This window comes from Crocodylus siamensis, chromosome 2 (assembly GCF_052110815.1).
Source record: "Crocodylus siamensis isolate JL-2025a chromosome 2, ASM5211081v1, whole genome shotgun sequence".
Taxonomy (NCBI): Eukaryota; Metazoa; Chordata; order Crocodylia; family Crocodylidae; genus Crocodylus; species Crocodylus siamensis.
The window spans coordinates 126,345,009-126,370,550 of NC_143396.1; the positions used below are offsets into that span (position 1 = coordinate 126,345,009).

The 25,542-nt window shown below is 44.7% G+C and overlaps 2 protein-coding genes across 3 annotated transcripts in view; one reads left to right on the forward strand and one right to left on the reverse strand.

The window, feature by feature from the left end:
* The first annotated feature begins 243 nt into the window (after positions 1 to 243).
* Positions 244 to 6,949, forward strand: LOC149870741 (endogenous retrovirus group 3 member 1 Env polyprotein-like). 2 transcript variants are annotated; one of them, XM_090034742.1, is made up of 2 exons: positions 244 to 1,184; positions 4,513 to 6,949. In XM_090034742.1, exon 2 carries the CDS (start codon positions 4,890 to 4,892, stop codon positions 6,426 to 6,428), a length of 1,539 nt encoding a protein of 512 aa, XP_089890868.1. In that variant the 5' UTR covers positions 244 to 1,184; positions 4,513 to 4,889; the 3' UTR covers positions 6,429 to 6,949. Both variants share the same exon structure in this region, with proteins under 2 accessions (XP_089890868.1, XP_089890869.1).
* Positions 6,950 to 18,564: 11,615 nt separating this feature from the next.
* Positions 18,565 to 25,542, reverse strand: part of ARHGEF38 (Rho guanine nucleotide exchange factor 38) — a 52,086-nt gene continuing 45,108 nt past the window's right edge. Inside the window, exons 10-14 of the mRNA XM_090034744.1 lie at positions 23,504 to 23,824; positions 21,445 to 21,585; positions 20,280 to 20,478; positions 19,839 to 20,101; positions 18,565 to 18,750 (exon numbers count right to left, since the gene is read on the reverse strand). Of these exons, the coding sequence (XP_089890870.1) occupies positions 18,565 to 18,750; positions 19,839 to 20,101; positions 20,280 to 20,478; positions 21,445 to 21,585; positions 23,504 to 23,824 (1,110 nt within the window). The remainder of the gene's footprint in view (positions 18,751 to 19,838; positions 20,102 to 20,279; positions 20,479 to 21,444; positions 21,586 to 23,503; positions 23,825 to 25,542) is intronic.

The following is a 25,542-nucleotide window of genomic DNA, read 5'->3' on the forward strand; positions in this document are numbered from 1 at the left end:
ACTTCCTGAGTCTAATGAGGGGGGGAATTCTGAATTGGCTAAGTACCGGACCCGTGCTCCGGTTGCCCTGTCGGGTAGCGAAGATGAGTCAGACGCCTCCTCAGCATCCAGTCCTTCTGCACCACCGCCCCCTCCCTCAGAGAGACCACCACCGACGTACCAATGCATACATAATGAGGTAGAGCGTGAGCCTCAGCCAAGTGCCTCATCTGAATCAGGAAATAAGGGTTATTATTTGCGCAAGCCTGTAGAGTCACAGCCGGTGTTGAACTGTCCGATGCGAGAGGTTATTGGGGAAGGAGGCACTGCAACTTTTGTCTACATCCCATTTAGCACTTCAGATTTATTTAACTGGAAAAATCAGAGCCCCTCTTTTCGTGAAGACCCTGAAAAGATGAGGGATTTGTTTCGATCTATTGGGCAGACTCATCGACCCACTTGGGCTGATGTCCAGATGATGCTCCAGACCCTCCTAACCCCGGAGGAGAGGAGATTAGTGTTAGGTACAGCAGAGCGTATTGCGGCAGCCAGAGTTGAGTCAGAGGGTGCTGCTGGTCGTACTCTGCGTGATACCTACCCTGTAGAAGAGCCGAGATGGGACAATCATACTGCAGAGGGCAGAGAGCTGAGTGCACAGTATTTGGGAATTATAGTGGAAGCAATGGGAAAGGCAGTGCCTCGGATTACCAATCTGTCTAAATTGTATGAGGTGAGACAGGGAAGAGAGGAGGATCCCTCAGCTTTCCTTGGGAGGCTGTATGAGGCGTTTCGCAGGTTTTCGGATCTGGATCCAGAAGCCCCAGATAACCAGCGCATGGTAAATCTTATGTTTATTGGTCAATCTGCTGCTGATATCCGTAAGAAGTTACAGAAAACTGAGGGAGGTGCTGGGAAACCGATTTCAGAGCTGGTGGAAATTGCATATAAGGTGTATGGGAATCGTGAGCAAGTGCAGGAGCGCAAGGAGGATAAAAAGGCTCAGCGACAGATGGCAGCACTAGCAGCTGCTATAACTGGAGGGAACCCTGGAAAGGCTGGGATACAGAAGAGGAAGGGAGAAAGAGTGGGAGCAGATGTTTGTGCTTATTGCAAGGAGAAAGGACACTGGAAGAGGGAATGCCCGAAGTTGAAGGAGAAGAGAGAGGGGGAACCGAGAGGTCACCTCATGCGGGCAGAAGACAAGGGTAAGGATTCAGAATGAAGGGGACAGGGATCTAAGACCACTACCCTTCGGGTTGGAGCCCGAGAAGATCCCATGGTAACTATTAGGGTTGGTGGCAAAAACTTTGAAGCCTTGGTGGATACTGGGGCTACATTTTCAATGATTCCAGAAAAACCCCCCTGTGCAGGAACTAGTGAACAGCATGTACTTGTAGAAGGGATTGAGGGAATGCAAACTCGACTCCCTGTTTGTAAACCACTCCTCACCAAGGTGGGAGACCATTTGCTCGAGCACTCCTTTGTGTATTCTCCAAGTTGCCCGGTTGCACTCCTTGGGCGGGACTTACTCACAAAATTGCAAGCTGAAATCTTTTTCAGAGACGATCAGATGGTGGTCCAGCTACCTGTCAAGCAGAGCTTGAACTATCAGATGGCTCTCCTGGAGGACCGACGCCCTGCAGTAAGTCCAGAAGATCACATGACTGGAGTAGACCCCTCAGTATGGGCTGATGGAACCCCTGCGCGAGCTAAGTTCGTCTCCCCGGTAAGGATCGTACTCAAGGATGGGGAGGGGCCCGTTCGGGTAAAGCAGTACCCACTCAGCCGAGCGGCCAGAGCTGGACTCAAGCCGTTAATAGAGAAATACAAGAGGTACGGATGGCTAGTGGAAGGGTCTTCACCCTATAACACCCCCATTCTTGGAGTGCCAAAGGCAGATGGGGTCTCATACAGACTGGTCCAAGACTTACGGGCAGTAAATAAGAAGGTCCTTTCAGACCATCCTGTAGTCCCGAACCCTCACACGATTTTGACACAAGTACCGGGGGAAGCTGAAATATTTTCAGTGCTAGATTTGAAAGATGCTTTCTTCTCTATTCCTCTTCACCGAGAGAGTCAAAAATTGTTTGCTTTTGAATGGGAGGATCCAGATACTTTCCATAAAGCCCAACTCATGTGGACAGTTCTTCCACAAGGATTTATAGCAGCCCCCCATATTTTCGGACTTGCCCTTCAGAAGGACTTGGGGGAATGGAAGGGATCACACCCCGCAGTGACTCTCCTCCAGTATGTGGATGACCTGCTAGTTGCAAGCCCAAACTTGCAGCTCTGCGAGGAAGCCACCAGGTCACTCCTAAACACTCTGGGAAAAAAAGGATATAAAGTCTCTAGAGAAAAAGCCCAAATATGTCAGCCTGAAGTCACATTTTTGGGATATAAGCTCTCAAAAGGAGTCAGAGCCCTGAGTGCGGATCGCATACAGGCGATTCAAGGTCTAACCCCACCTAAGTCACCCAAGGAGCTGCGAGCATTCCTAGGGCTAACTGGGTTCTGTCGACTATGGATACCAGATTACGGTGGGAAGGCTAGACCACTGTATGACTCCCTGACTAAGGAGAGTCTCACTAAATGGAAATGGAATAAAGAAATGCAGCATGCTTTTGATCTGCTGAAGGCAGCATTAACCCAGCCCCCAGCCTTAGCCATCCCAAACAGTAAAAAGCCATATCGACTGTATGTTCATGAGAATCGAGGGGTTGCATCAGGGGTGCTGACACAGCCATCGGGCCCGACCTGGAGACCCGTGGGATATTATTCAAAGGTTCTAGATCCAGTTGCACTCGGGTGGCCAGCCTGTCTTCGGGCTGTGGCAGCCACAGCAGTGGTTGTTGAAGAAGCCCAGAAGATAGTCATGGGTGCGGATATGGAAATACTCACTCCTCATGGAGTTCCCCAGATCCTAGGGACTGAGGGAGGGAAATTTCTTAACCCCTCCAGACAATCACGGTATGAGATATTTTTGCTCTCTAATCCAGGACTTACTTTCAAACATACTACAGCCTTAAACCCTGCAACCTTGCTGCCAGAGCCAGGGCAACCGACGCATGACTGCCTTGAGGTCCTGAATCAGACCACGCAGGTGCGACCTGATCTTGCTGAGGACCCAATTGAAGACCCAGATGTTGAATACTTTGTGGACGGCTCCAGCTCTGTCATCGATGGAAAAAGACGAACAGGATGTGCAGTGGTAACCTTTGATAAGGTAGTATGGAGGGAGTCATTGCCGAGCTCATGATCGGCACAGGCCGCAGAACTCACTGCGCTCACCCGAGCATTACAGCTGGGGACAGACCAGCGAGTTAATATATACACTGACTCTCGCTATGCTTTTTCTACAGTCCATGCGCACGGACTATTGTGGAAAGAAAGGGGTTTCATTACTGCCTCTGGGAATAAGATTGCTAATGGCCCCCAGATTATCAAACTACTAGAGGCACTCCACCAGCCTAAAGAGGTAGCAGTCATTCATGTGCGGGCCCATGGGAAAGCTGCTGAGAAAAAGCATAAGCTTGGAAATGCAAAGGCTGATGCAGCAGCAAAGGAAGCTGCATTTATTGGGGGAGAAGCGGAAGAGGTATTCAAGCAGGCTATGTCCCATGCCATATGGCCATACGTTCAGGATTTAGTCCCACAGTATTCCCCTGAAGAAGATAAATTTGCACAGAAAGCTTGTGCAGAAAAGAACTCCCAGGGGTGGTGGATAGTACCAGGAGGGAAAGTCACGATACCCAGGCCATTGCTTCGGGAGGTGCTGCAACAGCTCCATGCAAGAACCCATATGGGAGGTTTGGCCATGGGTGATCTAATGATCCGCCAAGCAGTAGCCCCAGGGCTATATGTAGAAGCTCAGCGCATTGCTACCAAGTGCATCACATGCCAGAAAGTAAACCCTCGAAGGAAACCCCCTGTGCCAATGGGAGGTAGACCCTGGGCAGCGTACCCTGGACAGGCATGGCAGATTGATTTTGCCGAGCTCCCACGATCCGGACATCACGGGTTTTTACTTGTCATGGTAGACCAGCTCTCTGGTTGGGTCGAGGCTTGGCCCACCAGGACTGCCACTGCAGCTGCAGTAGTGAAGTATTTGTTACAGGAGATCATTCCCCGGTATTCCCTGCCTGAGTCCATCGAGTCGGATCAAGGACAACACTTTGTGGGAAGAGTGGTTCAAGAAGTCGCACAAGCTCTCAAGGTTACTTGGAAACTACACACACCATGGAGACCACAGAGTTCAGGACAAGTGGAACGTATGAATAGAACTTTAAAGACTTTGCTCACCAAAATCTGTATTGAAACACGCCTTAAGTGGCCTCAAGCATTGCCGCTAGCTCTTACTTGTATTCGAAACACTCCCCGACGGGGCCTCAAATTGACCCCATATGAAATTATGTTTGGCAAGCCGCCTCGAGTCTTACCTCCTGGGATGCGAGAGAATATAACTTTTGAATTAGGTAATAGTGAACTTCATACATATGTTATTGCCTTGCAGTCTGTCTTGTTTTCTCTTCACAGGTATGCAGCCTCCTTTCAGCGTCTGCCTTTAGATGTACCGGTACATGACTTCTCCCCGGGAGACTGGGTCTTGGTGCAGCGGTGGAAAAAGGAGCCTTTGACTGAGAGGTGGAGTGGCCCTTTCCAGGTACTTCTAACAACCCACACCGCTGTAAAGATTACTGGCCATGATCGTTGGATACACCATACCCGTGTGAAACGACATCCACAAGCGTCAGAGGACAACAACTCCCAAGACGAACTCACTCCGGAAGCTGAGTCGTCTTCGGAACAAGAAGCCAGCAAGTGGAGCTGTGAACCTACTGGTGATCTCCAAGTGCGCCTGAGACGGCATAATCAAAGCTCAGAAAATTAGACAAGAAAGTAAAAGGGAAAATATGGTGGGAATCTTAATGTGCCTTGTTGTTATCTGCATAATGAAAGAAGCAGAATTGAGCAGCCTTAACCGCTGGCTCACACCCTCGCTTTCCCAAATTGCTCCCCCAGGGACAAATTTGTATGTTGATATGATGGAAAGAATTGCAGGTACTTTTAATCTTACCAACTGCTGGGCCTGTGGGGGGCTTCGGGAGGCCAGAGGCCAGTGGCCTTGGAGGGCTTTTCCTTTGGCCCCGAAATGGCTAGTAAGTAGTAAGGCAGATGTTAAAAGTACTAGTCAAAAATGGGATGAGAACCACAGTTGGGAACTTTCCCAAGTGGCGTTAGGAGAGTATTGCATCAGTAATAATGGTACAGGAAAAAGGTTGGGACACAGCCGTTGCATATGGACTTTAAAAGTAAGATGGATGAACCTTACAAGATTAGAACGGCTTTATTATCCTAATAGCCCAGGGTATAATCGGCTAGTGTGGCAGCATCCCAATGGAACAATTGTGTGGTTTAATAAATATTGGAGTGCCACAAATCAAAGTGATGATCGGACAGATTGTACAGACAAGAACCAGGATGGGCTATGGGAATGTTCCATGAAAGGAGGCCACGCAGTTGCTGGTCCTTTGGGTCCAGAAGGAGGCTTGGGGTTTCCCGAGATGCCCTATGGTTGGGCCCCTCCAAATGCCACCAATAGAGAAAATAGGGCCTTAAGAGGATACTATTGGATTTGCGGACGACGGGCCTATACAATACTACCACAGGGGTGGACGGGAACTTGCTATATGGGAGTAATTGTACCAGCTTTCTTTTTGTTACCGTCTGAGGTTGGAAATAAGCTAGGAGTCTCTTTGTATGATGATTGGAAAAGGGCCAAGAGAAGTATTGATGTAAGTTTGACACAGGGTAGCTCCCAAAAGTGGAAGAAGGATGAGTGGCCCCCTCAGAGGATTATTGAGTATTATGGACCAGCTACATGGGCTAATGATGGGAGTTGGGGATACCGGACACCAATATATATGCTGAATAGAATCATTCGGTTGCAGGCAGTCTTGGAAGTAATTACTAACCAGACCGCCACTGCTCTCGAGTTATTGGCCCGACAAAGTTCTCAGATGAGAGCAGCCATATACCAAAATCGGATGGCCTTAGACTATTTACTTGCAGAGGAAGGCGGAGTCTGCGGAAAGCTCAACCTTTCTAACTGTTGCCTCCAAATAGATGACAACGGGAAAGCAGTCTTAGAGATTGCCAAAGAGATTAGAAAAATAGCCCATGTACCAATACAAACGTGGGAAACCACATGGAATAAGGACTGGTGGTTTCAATTATTTGGAGGACCCTGGTGGAAAAAGGTAGGGTTTGTGCTTTTGTGTGCTCTAACTGGTTTGATTTTTATCCCTTGCCTTATTCCTTGTCTCACTAGATTGATAACCACCACAGTGGAAGGAATGCAGGTTGCAGCAGTCCCTCTAAAAGCACAGACTGCTGCAAAGGTCATGGTCCTCAGAAAAATTCCTCGTAATTATCTTGATATGCCCGAATGAAGTAAAGATCAGAAAGCATCTCGAGGGGGGATATTGTTAGAAATATTATTAAAAATGCATTATCAATAGCAGATTTAGGAAAAAAAAAAAACACAGCTGCTACCCCTCCTTGTCTCCTTAATGGGAGAGGGAAGGGGGGGGTTGGAAATTGATGGGAAAAACCACCAAAAGCCCTTTGTACTAAGGTATCACTCCTTCTCTGTCCTGCAAATTTACTATCTCTTTGTTACACTAAATCACACTTTCTTTCATGACCCCACAGTCCTAAGGCTAAGATAAGAGCAAATGCCATTTTTGCCTTCAGGTTGAACCTTGAGTAACCTTGGGTTCCATCCACGCACGCGTGATAGCCTAATGCATATTAAGCCTACCCGCCCCGCATACTTAAGTAGTTAATTATAATGCACATGGGACATATGAAGCGACATGTTTACATATATGTTTGTATGAACCGGAAATGAGTTGTAAAAATTCCTCCTTCTACACACGTGGTCAGGAGAGGGGGGATAAAAGCCTGCTAATGATTGTGCTCGGGGGCAGAGGGATTTGATCTTTTGTCTTCTCCCTCTGACCCTATTTGCAAATATATATCTTTTGTGTTGCTAATAGAGTGTGTCTGTGAAGGTTTTTTTCCTCCTCCCGAGAAACGAACCACGATTTTTATATCAGGCCCATGGCTGCCCCACAGCACTTCACTGCACTGCTCTGGGCAGCAGTTAGCACGGAGAAGGTTGGTGGCCAAACCCTGCCCGCTCCCACCTAGACACTTACTTTGGGACACTTACTGGCGGACCGTGCTGCGCCGAAAGAGGGAGGCGGGACTGAAGCGGCGCACTCATGGACCGCTATTCCTCAGAGGGAACATTGGTGGGGCAGGCACTGCCCAGCGAGGGCAGTGAATGCAACCCTGGGGTGGAGCTGCACGTGTTGCCTGGGGAGGCATGGGGGGGATCCCACTACTGTGCGCACCCCCAGGGGAGGCATGGGGGGCATGTGCCCCCAGATTTGTGCATGGGGTGAGGGTGGGCTGCTTGCTGTGTGCTTGGGGCCAGAGGCTGTGCCAGCTTCTTCCTGGTGGGAGGACTGGGGCAAGGCTGCACTCAGGGTGGGCAGGACTTGTGTGAGCAGTGGCAGCGCTGAGAGGGATGGCTATGGGGGGGCTACAGTGAATTTTGGGTCCTCCCATGGCCACCCCTCCCTGCGCTTCTACCTTCTGACCTACCCCACCTGCCCCAAGCACAGCTCCAGCCTAGCCCCCATACCAGGAAGAAATGAGCACAGCCCCTGAACCTGCATCAGGCAGCCCACTCTCTCCCCACCCACAAATCTGGGAGGGGGCACATGTCCCCCTTTGCCTCCTCTCGGGGTGCATGCAGTAGTCAGGAGCCACCTATGCCCCCCAGCTAAGATGCCCATGGCTCTGCCCCAGGGTTGCGTTTACTGCCCTGGCTGGGGAGCGCCTGGCTCTTCCCCTGCCCCACTCCCTCACTCCCTGTGGGAGCCTCAATCTGCTCCACCCCCTCCCCCAAGCCCATTCTCCCTCTCTCAGACCGGCCAGACTCTGCTCTCCAAGCTTCCAGGCTGCATATCTGTTATCGGATCAGTATGGGCCAATATGGCTGCTTAATAATCGGCCATCGGTGTCAGCCAAAAAATCTTTATCAGTACATCTCGAGTGACAAGCCAACCAGCCTTATAAAAAGGAGTCCTTTGTGAGCACAGCAAATTTACCTGGGAATTCATGGGAGAAAGTATCCAGGGCACGGTGGGAGGTTTGATTGTTTGTTTTCCTAAGATGTTTCAGAGGAGGGAAGCAAACAAAGATGGAGGAATATTCTGAACCACATTCATTGTAAAGACAAAGATTGCTTCATCCGTACAAAGTGCAAGCTGGTGTCCATCTCAGTGAGCGAGTCTAGGCACAACTGTTGACCCTCTGCAGTGCCAGACAAAATGAAGTATTACTGGACAATACCCATAAGAGGATGGTGTCAGAGAGGCGAAAGAAAAAGTAGAAACAACATCTGCCTAGGGATCAGGCACATACCCTGCCTATCAGAAGATAGGAGTTACAAGCCCTAAGGTTGGGGCTTTCACGACTCCATGTAAGACGAGTAGAAAGACGGTGCTGATGGCAGGGGACATCATATTGATGGGGGACAAAGGCACCTCTCCATTGTTCAGACTATCCATTGTTCAGGTCTCAAAAAGTATGCTACACACATGGAGCCCAATGTCAGGACATGACAGAAAGATTGTCAGTGCTCACCCTTCCCTCAGGCTGTTACCTTCTTGAACAAGCAGAAAAGGCTATCAGTGATACTGCCAGGAATGACCCTTCACATTTTGAAGGAGACTACAAGGCACTGAAGATGCAGATATTTGGGGTGCAGGTAGTGTTTTCTCTTACATCCAAGAGGGAGGATCAAAAGGAACAGTTACTTTTGCATCGTGGAAGCAAACTCCCGGTTCAGGTCAGGTCAGATGCTCTTTGTGAGAATCCTGGCTGATATTCTAGGCAAGAGCATTGCTGTCTAGAGATGGATGCATCCAAAGAAAAATGGGAAATGACAAACACCATCAGCCTTGGTGTAGTTGAGACTAAGAAATGAGAACCAAGAGAAGAGGCATAAGGTTAAAGAAGGGTTGGGAAATCTACATATGGCAAAAAGAGATGCAAAAGGAAAACCAATAAGGTAAACTGTGAAATATCTTCAAAGTCTATATACAGATACAAGGAGCATGGGGAACAAGCAGGATGAACTGGAAGTAAAGAAATTGACCTTGATAGAATAGCTCCTAATTTGGTACATCAACACTGAGGGCTGAGTTGTTACAGAATCATAGAGGTGGGGTGGAAATGTGCTTATTCCCAGGTCCAAAAGAAAAAAAGCACCAGATCTGTTGAGCTTGTGAAGATAAGAAAAGTTGTGGGGCAGGGAACAAACTAGTAGTGGTTCAATGGTAAGCATCTAACATAAATTAGCAGATGAGAGAAGTGGAGAAGGCATTCTTCCAACAGGTAACCAGACTATCTAAAACTTATGTAATGGGACTAATGGTCCTAACAGTACCAAACATTTTTTAAAATGTAATTAAATAGTATTATTTAATTACTATTTTTCCTACTGTCTGTTGGAAAATGTATACAGCATCCCATAAATTGTTCAACAAGCTCTTAATTTTGCAGAATAAAGGGGTCCGGGGGGCTTGCAGTACATGAAGTAGGAGGTTCAAAGAGAAATTATTCCAATGCAAAGATTAGAAGAACTTCAGGAAAGCAATCTGGCTTGACCACTTATTACTTAGCTCCTTCAAAATCAAGACAGAAACGATGGAAGGGAAGGGATGGCAAGGCCCTAAGGAAGTATAACAAAGAGTAGAACTCACAATGGGACAAAAATCGAGAAAGCAAAGGTGAAAAATAAAATAGAACTATCAAGGAATGTTGGTCAGCAAGCTCAAATACGTTGGTCAAATATGTCAGATAAAAGAAAGACCAGGGATACTGTAGGTTTCCTCCTGATGAAGATAAGCTAGTTTAAGAGAATTCAGACAGCTAATAAAATTAATATAAACAAGTAAAGGAAAGGAATACAGAACATGATAAATCAGGAGGACCGTGTCAGCTTTTGACAACTCTGTATGAACTAAAGTCAGCAGGCCCTAACAAAATCCAGCTTAGGGTGCTGTAGGAACCAGCTGAAGAAATCTTGGAGCCACTGATGGTAATATTTGCAAAGTCTTGGAAGACAGGAAAGATCTCAGACAACTAAAGACAGGCTAAGATAGTGCCTGTCTTTTAAAAGGAGGACACTAGGAAATTATAAACTGACTTCAGTACTTGGGAAGGGTGCTGAAAATTAGAGCAAATTCAAAACCAGTACTAGATATTCCAAATATCAGAGCAAATTCTAAAGTAGGGCTGTCCAACTAAAGGCACACAAGCCTGTGAAGACTTAACATGCAACCTGTAGACTGACATCTGGCCACCACTGACCAGTCCACCCCACCCTACCTTTGCTTCTGCTGCTTTGATGGCCAAAGTCTCTGAAACCAGGACAGCATGATGTGAGGGGGCTTAGTGATCCCGCTGCTCATGCAGCAGTGCTAGTGATGGTAGAAGCGGGGTCTGGTGCTGCCCATTCAGTAACAGCAGGGTGGGGGCTCACAGCCTGCAGCAAGGGGTTGTGCTGGCCACATGGCAGAGCCTGCGAAGACCATACAGCATGCAGGCCATGTGTTGTACATCCCAGGGCCTGTGACTTGTTTGGGTGTGGCCTGCACTCTCTCACAAGTTGGACAGCCCTGTTCTAAACCAGTCAATCTGTAAACAGCCAAACTAACTTGATTTGCTTCTTTGGTGGGGTAACTAGTTTGGGGGATGCAGTGGACATCATCTACTTGGTAACAATTCTGACATTGTCCCAAATAACATTCTCATAAGTAAACTGGACAAATGTGGCCTAGATGGAATCCATGTTAAGTGGCTATGCAATTAGTTGAATTTCTATAAGCAAAGAGTTATCACAAATGGGTACGGGTACCTCTCACTTAACATTGTCCCGGTTAACATTGTTTTGTTATTATGTCGCTGAACTATTATTTAAATGTTGAGGAAAATCTCTGAACTGAAGAACAGGAGGACAATGGAAAAACTGCTTAAGGAAGCTACAGCAAAGGTGTCACAAATAGCACGGAGAGTCTCTGTGGCAAAGTATAGACATTCAAAAAGCCTGAACCTGAATCAATTCGATCTTTACAGACTAATCCATCCTGTGTAGATTGAATCAGCAAGTGAACAGACATTCTCTTTTGATTCCAGAAATGCAACCAAAAGCCTTCAGTGGCTCAGGCCAGAAGCCAGGGGGCACTAGAGTGAGTCCTCAGCTGAAGGGAAGATGAGCTGGGGGTGGGGGGCATGGGTAGCTCCTGGGAGGCTGAGTATGATTGGGGAGAGACTTAAACCCCCACCCTAGTCTGCACGATCCCCAGTCAGGTTGTGCCTGGATGGGGAAGGGGAAAGCAGCCCTCCCCCCCCGCAGTCACTCAACAGGCAAGGAACATGGCCAGAAAATGGGGGGGCAAGGGAGTTTAATTCCCCACCTCCCTCCTCTGTCCCACTGGCTCGGCCCCTAGCTGGGGTCTGCCAGGCAGGGGCACAGCATCCCCCATCAGGCATTTCACCCCGTTTGTCATTTGAGTGGTGGAGGGCATGGCCAGCCCCAGCAGCAGCCTGAAGCAAATGGGGGTTGGAGAGGGGATGGAGGGGGGAATAAAACCCATGTCCCACCAGCTCAGACCCCAGCCAGGGTTTGCCAGGCAGGACGCAGCAGCCTCTGTCAGACATTTCTTTGCTTCAGGCTGCTGCTGGGGCTGGTCACAGCACCGCCCCCCCCATCGCCACTCGAGCGGTGAGCAAAGCAAAATGCCTGACAGGGGCTACTGCGTGCCTGCCTGGCAGACCCCAGCTGGGGCCCAAGCTGGTGGGACTGGGGGGATGGTGGAATTAAACTCCCCTCCATCTCCTTATTCACTCCAAGCTGCTGCTGGGGTTAGCCACATCTCCTGCCGCTCAAACTGACAAGGCTGGGGGGGGGGGTGTAATTTCTGACAAGGGATGCTATGCCCCTGCCAAGCAGACCCTGGATGGGGTCCCCAGGGGGATAGAGGGGAGGGAGGAGGGAAGAAACCCTGTCCCTGCCCCCTTCACCTTAGAGGGCCATGCCGGGTTGGCATGTGGCCAAGCCCCTCACCCTTGCTCCAGCTAGAGAGCAGAGGGGCAGGGTCAGCCCTGATCTCTGGAGCAGGACCTGGCCCAAGCTGCAAAGCCTTCTAGGATGCTGGGGGACTCTGATTTAACTTAAACCAGGAATGGATTTGGGACAGAAGTCCCATTAACCTGTTTGACCTCAATCAGTGAAGTCTGATACTACATTCAAACAGGTTTATCTTAAACTAGTTTTAGCCATTTTAAAACTGGTTTATGTGCACGGACCTTCTGTTCTGTTACAGGTTTAAACTGGTTTCTGATCACTTAAACTGATTTATGTGTAACTTCTGTCCCTAGCCTGGGTGGCATGTGGCAAATGGGGCAGGTGACAGGCAGGACTGTGGCAAATAGAGCAGGGAGCAAAAGGCTGAGAAACAGATAGGGTAAAGGAGAGAGATTGGAGTGGCATGCAGGGAGGGTGCAGGGCTAATTTGTGGCATGTGTGCCAAAAACGTTGGTCCCTACTCTACTAATGCATTTGTAAATAAAATAGATATCTACTGCAAGCACAACATATTATCTGTTTGAAGCAACTCTTCATTTCCTCTACTCTGCTACTTCTGTGATTACACTGTGCTCTCTATAGTTGATAACAGATTAGAAGATAGGTCTTGGATAACTGATCAAATATGGCTCCATGCTTCCGTAGGAAAATAAAGGTTTTGAAAAAAAGACAGGACAAACATTTGCAAAAATAGAACTTTTATTACAATAATTTAAAAGCAGTTTTTTTAAAGTTGTGTATAAAGAATATTGGTATAAATTGATTTTACCATCATAAATCTGGATTTACCCCAATTATCATGTTATTCTGCTACAATTATTGACTCCATTTCTACAACCCAACTTGCAAGTAATTCCACTCTAGGACTGCACCTATGTATTTATTTATTTAAGCTTTTGCTAATATAAATAATAATTATTTAAGCTTTGCTTAGATTTTTAAGGACACATTAACAGAGTGAAACTTACTGTTCTGGGAAAGAACAATTCCCAAAGCTGCTTGCTTTGAAAAGGCAAGTAGAAGCCTCATTATGACCACCAAATGAAGGAAAGTAGTGCATAGTCCAGAGACCTGTATCATTTGATTTCTGAATGTATTTGGTTTTGAAATGACTGCACAGAGCAATACTTTAAAAAAATAGATGATCCTATCTCAAAGGAAATCCTCTCTAACAACCTGGAGCCTACATTTGCAAACACTGCTGCATGTGCTTCAGTGACTGCAAGCAAGTAGCATGCATGCATTCCAGGGTTGCAGAATTAGTGCCTACTGGCTTGCTAAAGTGCAGTCTACTCCTGCTCCCACTGAAACCAAAGTTTTGCCATTGACTGACTGGCAGAGGTGCAGGCCTTTGGGACCCTGGAACTTTGTCTCCACTCAAGGGAAAGCTAGTAAATATATGCATTTTTGTAACGCCAAGTTCAGTTCCACTAATGCTGCCAGTGCTTAGAAGCCCTACTCTAGTTTAGTCTTCAGCATTTTAAGCATAGATTGGCCCTAAGCCGGTATAAGTAAAAGATTTTAGTTAATTCCTCTGCTGTAGACAAGACTTAGCTTCAGAGGGTTGTTCTTTATCTCAACAAAACTCTTCACTCAAATTTATATATTTTATATACAGATGAAAGTGGACAAATAAATATAAAAATACTTTCTCTTTTCAATACAATTGCTTTACATCCTCAACCAATTATAGTGGTTGAAACATAACAAGATTTTAGAAATGATTAAAAATTAGCCCATTGCACAAATCAATACTGAGCACCTATAAGAGAAACTTCTTGAGAATCCAAGGTGATTGTGTTAGAGGAAGAAAGTAGATATAATTAAAGCTACAGAGCATCTTAAATAGAAAAAGAAAAATCTTATAGGCAGTAACATTTAAGGCACATTTTCAACACAGAGAGCTCCAATAAGCTCCAAAATCCTATTAATATTCAGTAAGACATTGGTGTCCAATTACTTAGATTTATTATTAAAGCCTATCCTTCATTTCTTGTTAAATCAAGACAATGAAGCCCAGATTCTGCTTCATCTTGAGATACCTTCACACAGCCTGATCTTTCATAGGATATGCACTTGGCACTGCCTCAGTCAGGTCCCTTTCAGATGGCTCTTGCTGAGTACCCAAACATTCAAGCATCCAAGATTGCATTTCAGTGTCTTGCTCCTAGTTATTTAATTTAGTTACATGTGTGCATACATATATACCTAGCATATAAAACTTCATCAGTTTCCTTGTAAGAGTGCAAGCCTAGTACAAACAATCTTTGTAAAATACTTTCCTTTTTAGCCACAAGATCCCATAATATGTCCCAAATTGTAAGACACATTGAAATGTAAGACATGTTGATAATCCCAATAACAAAACTTCTTTATATTAAAAAACAAAAGTACAATATGTTATTGAGATATATTCAGCTGAATGCTCCTTGAGTTTTCCCATGCAGCTGCAGCTGGAGCCTCCGTGGAGACCAGCCCCAGCCAAGCAGGCAGGGGCAGCTGGGAAATGAAGTCCAGCTGCTGGCCGGATCAGCCGTTTTGCCCACCCCTCCTTAAGAAGGTTGCACAGCACTAAGTTGATATTTCAATCTGCCCAAAAGCAGCATCTTTTCCAATACCATCCTTATTCTAAACAGATAGAATTTGGATGGTTATAGTTGTTGAGGGTTTTTTTTTTGTTTTTTGTTCTTTTCTGTTTTTACTTGTTACAGAAACTGTATGAAATAAGTAGAGTTAGGTAAGGCTGAGGGGGGAACTGGTGTGTGTCTATAAACTCACTAGGGGGGACCAGAAGGGTTTAGGGGAGACACTGTTTCCCTTAGCGCCCCGTGGTATGACAAGGAACAATGGACACAAGTTATTAGAGAGTAGATTTAGATTAGACATCCGCAAGAACTACTTCACAGTCAGGGCGGCTAGGATCTGGAACCAACTTCCTAGGGAAGTGGTGCTGGCTCCTACCCTGGGGGTCTTTAAGAAGAGGCTTGATGCCTACCTGGCTGGACTCATCTGAGTCCAGTCTTTTTCTCCCTCCCAGGCGCGGGGTAGGGCTTGAAGATCTACAAGGTCCCTTCTGACCCTACTTCTATGATTCTATGAAGGTAATATAACCACACCACCATTGTTTGTTTCAATGTTGCTAGTTAGAGCAGTGGTTTTCAAACTTTCTGAAGTCATGGAACCCTTTCATATCACTTCATGGAGCTGGGCAACCCAGCCTGACAATGGCGATGCACCACCTTCCAGCTTTCATAGACTTTCATAGACTTCAGGGCTGGAAGGGACCTCGGGAGATCATCGAGTCCAGCCCCCTGCCCAAAGGGCAGGAAGTCAGCTGGGGTCACAGGATCCCAGCAAGATAAGCATCCAATTTACTCTTGAAGGTGTTCAATGTAGGTGCTTGAACCACCTCCGCTGGCAGACTGTTCCAGACCTTGGGGGCTCGGACAGTAAAGAAATTCTTCCTTATGTCCAGCCTGAAACGGTCTTGCAGGAGTTTGTGACCGTTCGACCTAGTCATCCCTTGGGGCGCTCTGGTGAACAGACGTTCCCCCAGATCCTGGTGGTCACCCCTGATAAACTTATAGGTGGCCATCAGATCACCCCTGAGCCTGCGCTTTTCCAGGCTAAAGAGTCCCGTGGCTCTCAGCCTGTCATCGTAAGATCTGTTTTCCTGACCTCTGATCATGCACGTGGCTCTCCTCTGGACTCTCTCAAGCTTCTCCACATCCTTTTTGAATTGTAGAGCCCAAAACTGGACGCAGTACTCCAGCTGCGGCCTCACCAAGGCCGAGTACAAGGGGAGAATGACGTCCCGGGATTTGCTCAAGAAGCATCTATGGATGCAAGCCAGAGTTTTATCCCCAATTTCCCCATTATCTCCAATTTCTTTATGCATGAGCAACTGGTGCCTCCTGAATCTGGGGGGCCACCCACAGAAGCTGTTGGCCCTGTCAGCGTGGGCCACCAGCCCTGCCAACAGCATTGGTGTGGGCCATCGGGGAGGGCACTGGCCCTATTGGGTGGGGGGTCAGGTGCACCCCTGTGCACCACCTACCAGTCGCCTATGTCTTTATGGGCCCATGATGACCTACCATTGAACTCCAGGGTTCTATGGAACATAGTTTGAAAACCACTGAATTAGAGAGTCAGACTCTGGATGTCCATGCCAGTGAATTCTAAAGTCTTCTCTGGCACATGAGGTAACCACATGCAAAGTATGTGAGCTTATCTCCATGATCTGCCACAGCTATGCTTTATGCAGGTTCAAGAGTTTTTTTGCCTTTTCTTAGCGAAGACAATATTAAAGCTACATGTATAGTAAACTCTTTTGTTTTCATTTTATGAGCAATCTCATGAACTCTCTCATCCTTCTTTTGCTGGTAGCATCTCTCTGTTTATTGCTGAATTATACTAAGAGTTTTACTCATTTTATCCTCAAACTTGAACTTAAGTGGAGGAAGCTTTATTACTACTTTTTCTTATGCATATTGTTGACCAGCCAACTGCACCATCAGTTTTAATAGTACTGTCATTTCAAGGGTCAATCAGGAACTGTCCATGGTGATGTAGGGTGCAGCAAATACTTGGGAAAGGTTTATAGTTTATTTAGACTGCAAATTCTTTGGGGCCAGGACTGTCTTGATCTGTGTTTGCACAACGCCTATTACACAATGGTTCTACTATATGACTGGGTCTGCTCAGCACTATGGTAATACTAATAAATAAATATACTAAATAAATAATATGGTGTGCTAATATGACGTTACATGATCATTCATTTCTGGTTAGATGGGTCTGATCCAGTGATCACGGTAAACTGTGGGAATCTTTCCACTGACTTCAGTGTACAGTAGGTAGGAACCTGTTGGGATTGTACTTTAGTAATTTCATCTTTCCTCACCATTTTGCATTTATTATTTTCACTGAGAAAAATAGTTTAAAAGTACTTCAGTGACACAAATGTTGGCTCCAAATTCTGCAAAAAGCTAAACAATCTAATTATTGCACGGTCAAAATAAATACATTCTTTTCCTTCTTTCATTGTTTAAGCTAATGTTTATATGCTCCAGGAATAAGAATGATCAAACTGCCTGAGGAAGATGCCTCATAGTATCATGAGTCTTGGCATGTTGATGCACTTCTCAGGGTATTATAACCTCTACCTCTCTCCTGCCAAGAGGTTGGATAAGGAATAGGTATTCAAAAAAGGCACTGCTTCATTTTATTTTAACAGTTTTGATTTCAGTGCGTGTCTACATGTGCATTAATGTACTTTTCCTAATGCATATTAAATTTAGTAACTCCAATGTGAGGTACTAAATAAAAGTGCATTAGGCTGTCCTAATGCACAGTAGCAAAAGCACATTCTTTTTTAGTGATGCTTAATGCACAGTAGCCTACTTTACTGTTCATTGGTATATTTGCATGTTTTTTTACGTGACACTTTAATGCACAGTAAAATAGGCTAGTGTGCATTAAAGTGTACATGTAGACATGCCCAGGCAGTTATCTAGCTAAAAATATACATCTGGAGATCCAAATCTGGTGCATATTTACATTGGTATGGAAGGTTACACATCATACAGGCTACATATGTAATTTTCAGAAGATTCCTATTTCTAATCTACTTTTAGGTTTTTCAGTTTTAGCATAGAGTTCCTTTCCTATTAAGGAGTTTGTACCTGCCACAATTTAACCTTTAAAACAGTCTTTTTGAGTCACCAACCACAAAAAAACAGACTTCTTAAAGCAGGAAAAACCTATATTTCTACCTCTGATCATTCAAAAATGACCCCATTGACTTTTTGTAAATCTTCATTACAAACCTCACTTGGGATACAGTTAGACACATGATATTTCAGTCCCAAAGCAAAAGCTCTGAGAAACGTGTAAGTATCTAAAGATAGGATGGAAGAGCCAGCTCAGTATGAACTGTAGCATCCCCATAGAACTGTACTTTTCCAAGGTTAATTCTCATGGGCTCTACTATTATTTTCTAAAGGCCATGGAGGTAGCAGCTCTAGAAAAGTATAAGCTTAGTGGTGACTTGTATTTGTGCACTAAATCCTGACTTAGCACAGTACTTCATAAAAAAAGCAAATGAATGGGTAATAAAATAGCAAGTCCTTCAGGACATTCATCAGAGTGGCTTCCTGTTAATGTTCTCTGCCTCAGGTTTTGACAAGGTGATGGCCCTTTGAGTATGGAAGTTCTCAGGAACATCTAGATGCCTTTCCAGCTATCATGGCTGATGTCAATCACTTACACGTTCACCTTGCTTGCTGTAAACTGAAATAGATTATTATCCAGACTGAGGAATTTTTTCAGAGAAACTAGTTCCACAACCTCTTTGGTTCCTAAGCATATGTCATCTTGCCAAGATAATTAGCTGGTACATAGCCTTTCTGTCCTTTGGCTTCTGCTAACCACCATTCTTTATTGCCACTCAAGTCAGAAAACTGCAGTATCCGAACCCGCTGGTACTCTTGAAGACTCAGTTCCTGATCACTTCTTGCTTGGAATGCATACACAGCATAGAAAGTCTGAAAAATGAAACAACCAACATAAAGAAAACTGGAATCCATACTTATAACCATATTCTGTCCTATTTCAGTGTGGAAAATGTGCTACGTGGGTGCACACAATATAAAACCCAGGTAAAACAAAATTGGCAATTACAAGTAAAGGGCACAAGGAAATCCCCCAGGAGAAAAAAGCAAGCCCTGTATACCACCTAACATATGCTAAGCATAGTTGTTCAAAGGCACCTGGAGCCAAAGCTCCCTCATGGAGGGCAATCAGTTCCCAAGTCCCAGGTATTTAAAAGTAGCAGTGGTTACATTCTCAGCCTTAGGTGTTCTGTGAGGAACGCCTAGGGCTGAGGAACATATATTGCAACAATCTGACCTGGAGGTAATAATGTCATGGGTAACTTTGGGGAATTCCTTATAGGCCTGGTCATGACCTTGCCTGAATAGCTAAAAACAGCACAAGGTTGAGCTAACTTCTTGAACAGGATCACATACTGTACTCTGTCAAGGTAAGGACAGTGGCTGTACTCCCAGGAGTAGCTAAAGGCATTTTGCCTCCATGAAAATGGTGTAGTTTGTACTACTTTGTAGGGCTTAAAAATATACTGGTCTGAAGGGGACAAAGGGAGAAGAGTTTGACTTATCATTTAAAACTGTGCATCAGCTGATCTGGTTTAACTGTTTTGCCTGCCTGCCCCTAACCTACAGTAAGTGAAGCTAACTGCAGAAATTTTCCTCTAGATAGAACAGGGAAAATTACTGTGGATTAACTTTGCATACTAGATACAACCCTTATGTCCAATTCAACTGTAACTCCCCTCCCTGCCTTTTAAAACAGTGTAACTGTTTCCCTAAAGCAGAGCAGTGCTTCACAGCTTAACTAAAATGTTCATCATTTCTTCACAGAAGGTGCAGTTATTCTAAATAATAGAAGAGGTAATAATATTGTTTGAATTCCCATGTATGTAGGAGTTTAATATAATTCTTTTGAAGCCAAAAAGTTACCCCTTTAAACTGTAAGCAGCAAACCACAGCTTTTGTATTTGGAATTAGAAAAAAAGTGAATTATCACACGGACAGATATATTGCATAATGCTTACATGTTGATCATCCATATCATGAAAACTATCTGTTCCTGTCCCATTAATGGTAGGCTTTTCAGATTGGCTGTGAGAAGATGAGCTGCTGTCACTCCTCTTATGTCCTGGGTTTCTTGTGCTGCTGTCACTGGGAAGCCGTGAAGAAACAAAAAGGCTGATGTTATCAAAATCATCATCGCAGAAACTGTTCTCCGCAACATCCTTCTGCACCTTGGCTGGATTGTAGAGCTTCAGGAAGGAGGAATACACATACCCTTTAAGAACTAGATATCAGATGGGAAAAAAAACAACAAAAGCAAGCTAGTTCTTATATGTTTCATAGTCATCCTTTGTGTTATAAGCTGTCAACAGGAGACACACAAACAAATGGGCCAAGAATGAAAAAGAACATCAATAGCCCAAAGGGAAGCTGTTATTGGGGTATTTGTGCAACAGACTTACTTCCTGTGTCAACAAGCCACCTGCTCATACTTCCAAAGGGGTCCTTTTGCTCCACAACAGCCACCAGTTCCCCCTCATATAAATCAATATCAAATTCCTGTGTGGCATTGCATTTGCGCTTAGCTTGATAAAGTGATTCTGCACCATATGTAGATAATAGCTTAGACCTGTGGCTTTCTGTTTGGCGTGGAGATTCAGGCTGAAAAGGAAAATAAACTAATTAATGTTCATTGGGAGTAATTCTGGGGCCATTGCTGGAGAAACAGGTGTTCACAAAAGAAGCTGATGTTTACCTAGTGTGACTGTAGCAGAGATGTAAAAGAAATGTCATACTCATGGGTGTTTAGGTGCGTAATTCCCCAGCCCGTGCACTCACGTTTGTGGTCTGCATGTTTTCATCTGTTGTACTAATAGCTGAAAATTAAAAGCTAGATCTTTAGAAGAATTTAGAAGTCTACTTAATGTGATGCAGGCACTAAGCACCTTTAGAAATCTGCCCTACAGACTCTGAATAATAAAATCTTTAACTGGATGTACAATGACTGAAACATGATTCAAACCTGGTACACAAATGGTGAGTTCATATAAATAACTCACTTTATAAGGCAGAAGCCATAAGATCAACAATCTCTGTATTATTACATGAAATTCTTGTATGAATATGTAAAGGTATGATTCAGTTGCTATTATTATCATCGTTATCATTATTGTGTTCCTACAGTTCTATCTATGCATTATAGATCAGATTGCATGTTAGGCATGTCTAAATTCTCTTGTTCCAGCTATAGAAAGCCATCACACACACTCACAAAACTTAAACATACCAAACATCAGAAGATTAAGGAATGCCATAAGATAAAGTATAGCTTGATGTATGGTTATGGGATGACCAGGACAGATTTGGTGAAAATCTAAGGATGGTACCATGAAAAAAATCAATGATTATGAAAAGACAGTAGAAAAATCAGAAGAAGTCACTGGTCATTGTTTTGCAGTCTCTTCCCAGGGTGGAAGGAAGTCTCTTTCAGTTCCAGGTCAATGGATCAAGTTTGGATTGATTGCTTTGTGGCAGATTGGCATACTGTCCACTTCAGGTCCAGATGAGAAACATGACAGGAAGCTTTGGCAAAAGCCATCATTCCACTGACAGAAGCATGACACTCACCAGAGAAGGGCCAGGTTTCTTCTTTTCAAAGCTGAGTTTTCTCTCAATGAATGTGGTGGTGGTGGTATCTTTTACAAAATTCAGCTTGTGAACTTCTTCCATCACCTGATTCTGTACTCCAGAGATACTTGAGGAAGACAGCTAGAAATGAAGAGAGAGATTAGATCTCATGTGGTAACGACATAAGGCACAGCAGTTTTGGTCAAGTGGATCTAGTGCTGGGAGTCAGAAAATCTGAGTTATTAATTATTGTTATTATGGTTTCCAGTCATGTCCATAATATGCAAGGCACTGGACAGACATAAACCAAGGCATGCATCAAGGAGCTTACAACAATTGCTATTATGACCTGTCTAAGCATAGGAATGACACTGGTTTAAGTATATCAGTCTAAAAACTGACATATTTAAATTGGTGTAACTTTGTGTGTGGACATTCTGGTATTAATTTAAAGGTGATTTCCTAAGTTTAGCTTGTGCCTATAGTGTTGATCCATGGCTTTGGCACAGGCCTAAGCCTAAATAAAGGTGGGATATAAATAGCAAAAAGCAAAAAAAAATCTATGGAGAAATCCCCAAGGAAAACAATGCCTGGTACAACCACTTCTCCAAAACCAGAGACAGGCCTTGCCTACAGGAGAAATTTGCACATGAAGTAGCCTTCTAGGCTATTGAATCCAACCCTATATGTTCATAGGCAACCATTTCTCCAAAGAGTCCACGTGACGGTCCACTTCAATCCTTCTTGTATGCCATCCCCCACAGAACAACCTACAAAAAAGCCTACAACGTGCCACACGTAATGAACAAGAATTAAAAGGGTGCCACCAATACCTGGGTAAATCTCTCTCTTAATTTATGTAAGCTAAGCTAAAATAAGATAGTGGTATACGGAAATTAGTGTGTCCTTACTGAATTTCACACTATATACAGGACTTTACTAGCTGACTGCTGCAACTACTTCCAGGAAGACTCTATGATGCAATCCTACCCTTGATTTCTCATTTTTATGCTGACAAAGACTGGAAAGTAGCCTGTTCATTTTTTGGAAGAAGGAACTCCAGTGCAAAACTCACCAATAGCCTATATCAGTTCCTAAGGAGTAGTGTGAATGTCCTTCATAAGGAAACTTGTTGAGACCTCAGTCAGCATAATGGTAATTAAAACAGAGGTCCATCAGTGGAGGGATGGAGAAGGGGATGATCAGCAGGACAGTAGTTGAAACATGGCTCCATTGTAGGGGGTAGGGGGTGTGCATGTGCGTCTCTGTATTCTGGGGGGAGCCTGCAGTTATGGGGACATGGTCAGGGCCCTGTTACTTGGGTAACTCAACCTCTCTGAGAAAAACACTGTCATCATTTCATACCCACCCCAACTCGGTCATTTCACTGAGATGGATGTGAGGATCCATATTTTAAAAAGCAAAGGTTACCACTATGAGTGGCTAGAAATTATTATTTGACTGGTACATGTCCATGCAGTTCAGGTAAGGGTCTTGCTATAAAGGTAAAATGTTTTCCCTGTCTAAATGCACCTAAAAAATATCAAAAGCACTGTTGCAGCTCACATTGTAGCTAGGACAGAAAGCCATTCCTCACAGACTCAGAGGCAGCTGCAATTGATTTTTGTGACAGCATTTTCCCACCAATACTAATTCTAGCATAGTTCTACCAGTATTAGTAGCACCAGGGTTGCAAGTGTAGAAAGGGTTACAGCAGCAGGGTTGCATGTGTAGAAAGAACAGCAGCAGAGTTCTTCCAGTTCTGTTTTCTAAATCACTCAGAGCAGATCTATGGGAGTTAATATATAAGGAACTGCATGGTTCCCTGTTTACTGTAGCGTTTCCTTCAATGCTTGGAGAAGCTAATGCAGTAGCACTTGAGTCCTCCCTGTTGGGAAAAAATGCCCATGGAAGACAAGGCTTCAGGGGGATGGACGCAGAGTCTGAAAAAAAAATCAGACTGTGTTCAAGTAGAACATAGCCTGGGTTGTCTAGATGTTTGTTTTAAGTATTTCCAGGTAAATTATACACAGGCACCCTCCCCCCTTAGATGACTTACTGGAACAAGCACCACCACAGCCGAATACAACTGTAGAGCTGTGCACATCGTTTGCCTGAGGAGAGTGATGAAGCAATGCAGGCAGTTCACCACAATCTGCTTGGCTGCCTGGTTAAACACCTGAAGCTCTTCCACAAGCTGTGCATTGAGAGCTTCATACTCCTTCTTTGCCAGATCCAGCTCTTCTCCTGCTGACCTTTGATGAGAGCTGTTGTAATCCAGCAACTTGTCATAACGCTTTTGGATCAGCTTCTGTGGGCCTGGAAATAAAGTCTGTAGACCTGAGAGAGGGCTCAAAACCAGCTTGTCCAGTTGATCCACCTGGGAAGGAACACAAAGAGTCCAAGTAATACTTCATTCACACCTTCTTTCTCACCTGCTAATAGATGGTAACTGATCAGGACTGGTAGGACCCATATCCCATTAACAATTTTTTTATTGCACAAGGTATTATTATTATTGTTATTATTATTATACTAAAGAAACAGGCAGAGGGAAGTTAAGTGATCATCCAAAGAGCTGGAATCTAAGGGTGTTGTGCTTGTCTCTCAGTTCCCTGTCCAGCCACTAGATTAGTGTTGTAAAGCTCCATGGAGGCTGAGAAAGTGCATCCCATGATAGAGGGAAGAGTCATGCATTCCTAATCAAATGGCAGTCTTTCCTTTTGAATAAAACAAAACAGGGCTCCTGAAAACAGTTCTTATTAAGCAGTATAAATGCTTATGCAGATAGAACCCAACAATCTGATTTAAGTAAAAATCAGTATGTTAAAAGGTGGCTATTCTTGACTTTGACTTAACTAATGAAGTAGGTAGATGAACTAGGTACCTGAGGTAAAAGAGGGAGAAGATTTCCCGAGAATCTATTGCACATGGTAACTGCCCAGGTGCAACAGCTAAGACCTGTTTAGTCCAGCATGGAATTTCTTTCCTCTTCTCTGAAGCATCTGAAACCAGCTATTCTGGAGACACATTATGCATTGGATACACTGGACCATTGTGATGATAAGAAATGATGGTGCCTGTGTCCCTTTGTTCGCAGGATGAATTTTATTTATTTTAAGGATATTTTAAACTATGACATTATGTTTAAGTATAACACTTCCAAAGATGGAGGATGGTAGTTATCAGAACTATGAAGAGCCAACCCTTATGGTTTTGCTTTGGAATATATCTTATCCTTTAGCAATGGATTAGTGAAGCACCAAACACTAGCTTCTCTTCATCAGGCGGGGTGAACTGATCAATCAAAGCATTTGCTATTACTAAAGAGAGTCCAGTTAGAGTTTCATGGAAGGGCCTGATTGCCTAAATTTTAGTAGGGGGTGGGAGATGCATAATTTCCCAAAGCTTTGAAGAAGTTTGTTTAGTTTGAAAAGATCTAGTACAGCCTGGAAACCTAGAAGTTCAAAATCCTGAAACTAGGGCTGTGCAAGGCTTTGGACTGAGCTTTGGATCCAGAAAGGTTTTGGACACTTTGGGGTCCAAAGCAGCACATCTGAGTCGAAGCGCTGGCTTTGTTTGGCTTTCCGAAGCGGTTTGGAGCTTCTGAAGAGCTTCAGAGCCGCCTTGGAGATCCGACCGTAGGGTGTAATGGGGAAACAGTAAAATATCTGTAACTTTGTTGTGTCCGATTTGGATGAAATTTTCAGGGGCGGTAGACTCTGCAGAGCGGATGAAGCCTGCCAAGCTTCAAGAAGATCAGTGCAGGGGTTTGGGAGGAACAGCATCCCAAATTCCTGAAAACAAAACTCATGTCACATCTAGGCATTACAACATAGCAGGGTGAAAACTGCAGGGATGGTAGCTCTTACTGAGGCCACAAAGCCTGCCATGTTTCAAGAAGATCAGTGCAGGCATTTGGGAGGAACTGCACCTCAAGCTGTGGACAAGCAGAACTTGTGCCATGGGTACTGTGGGACTGTCTCTGTCCTGGGGCGGGGTGGGGAGGCACTACTGCAGGCCTGGCTGCAATACTGTTGTGTTCCCAGTTACCAATCAATCAATCATGATTCACTCAGGAACCAGGGACTCAGGGAC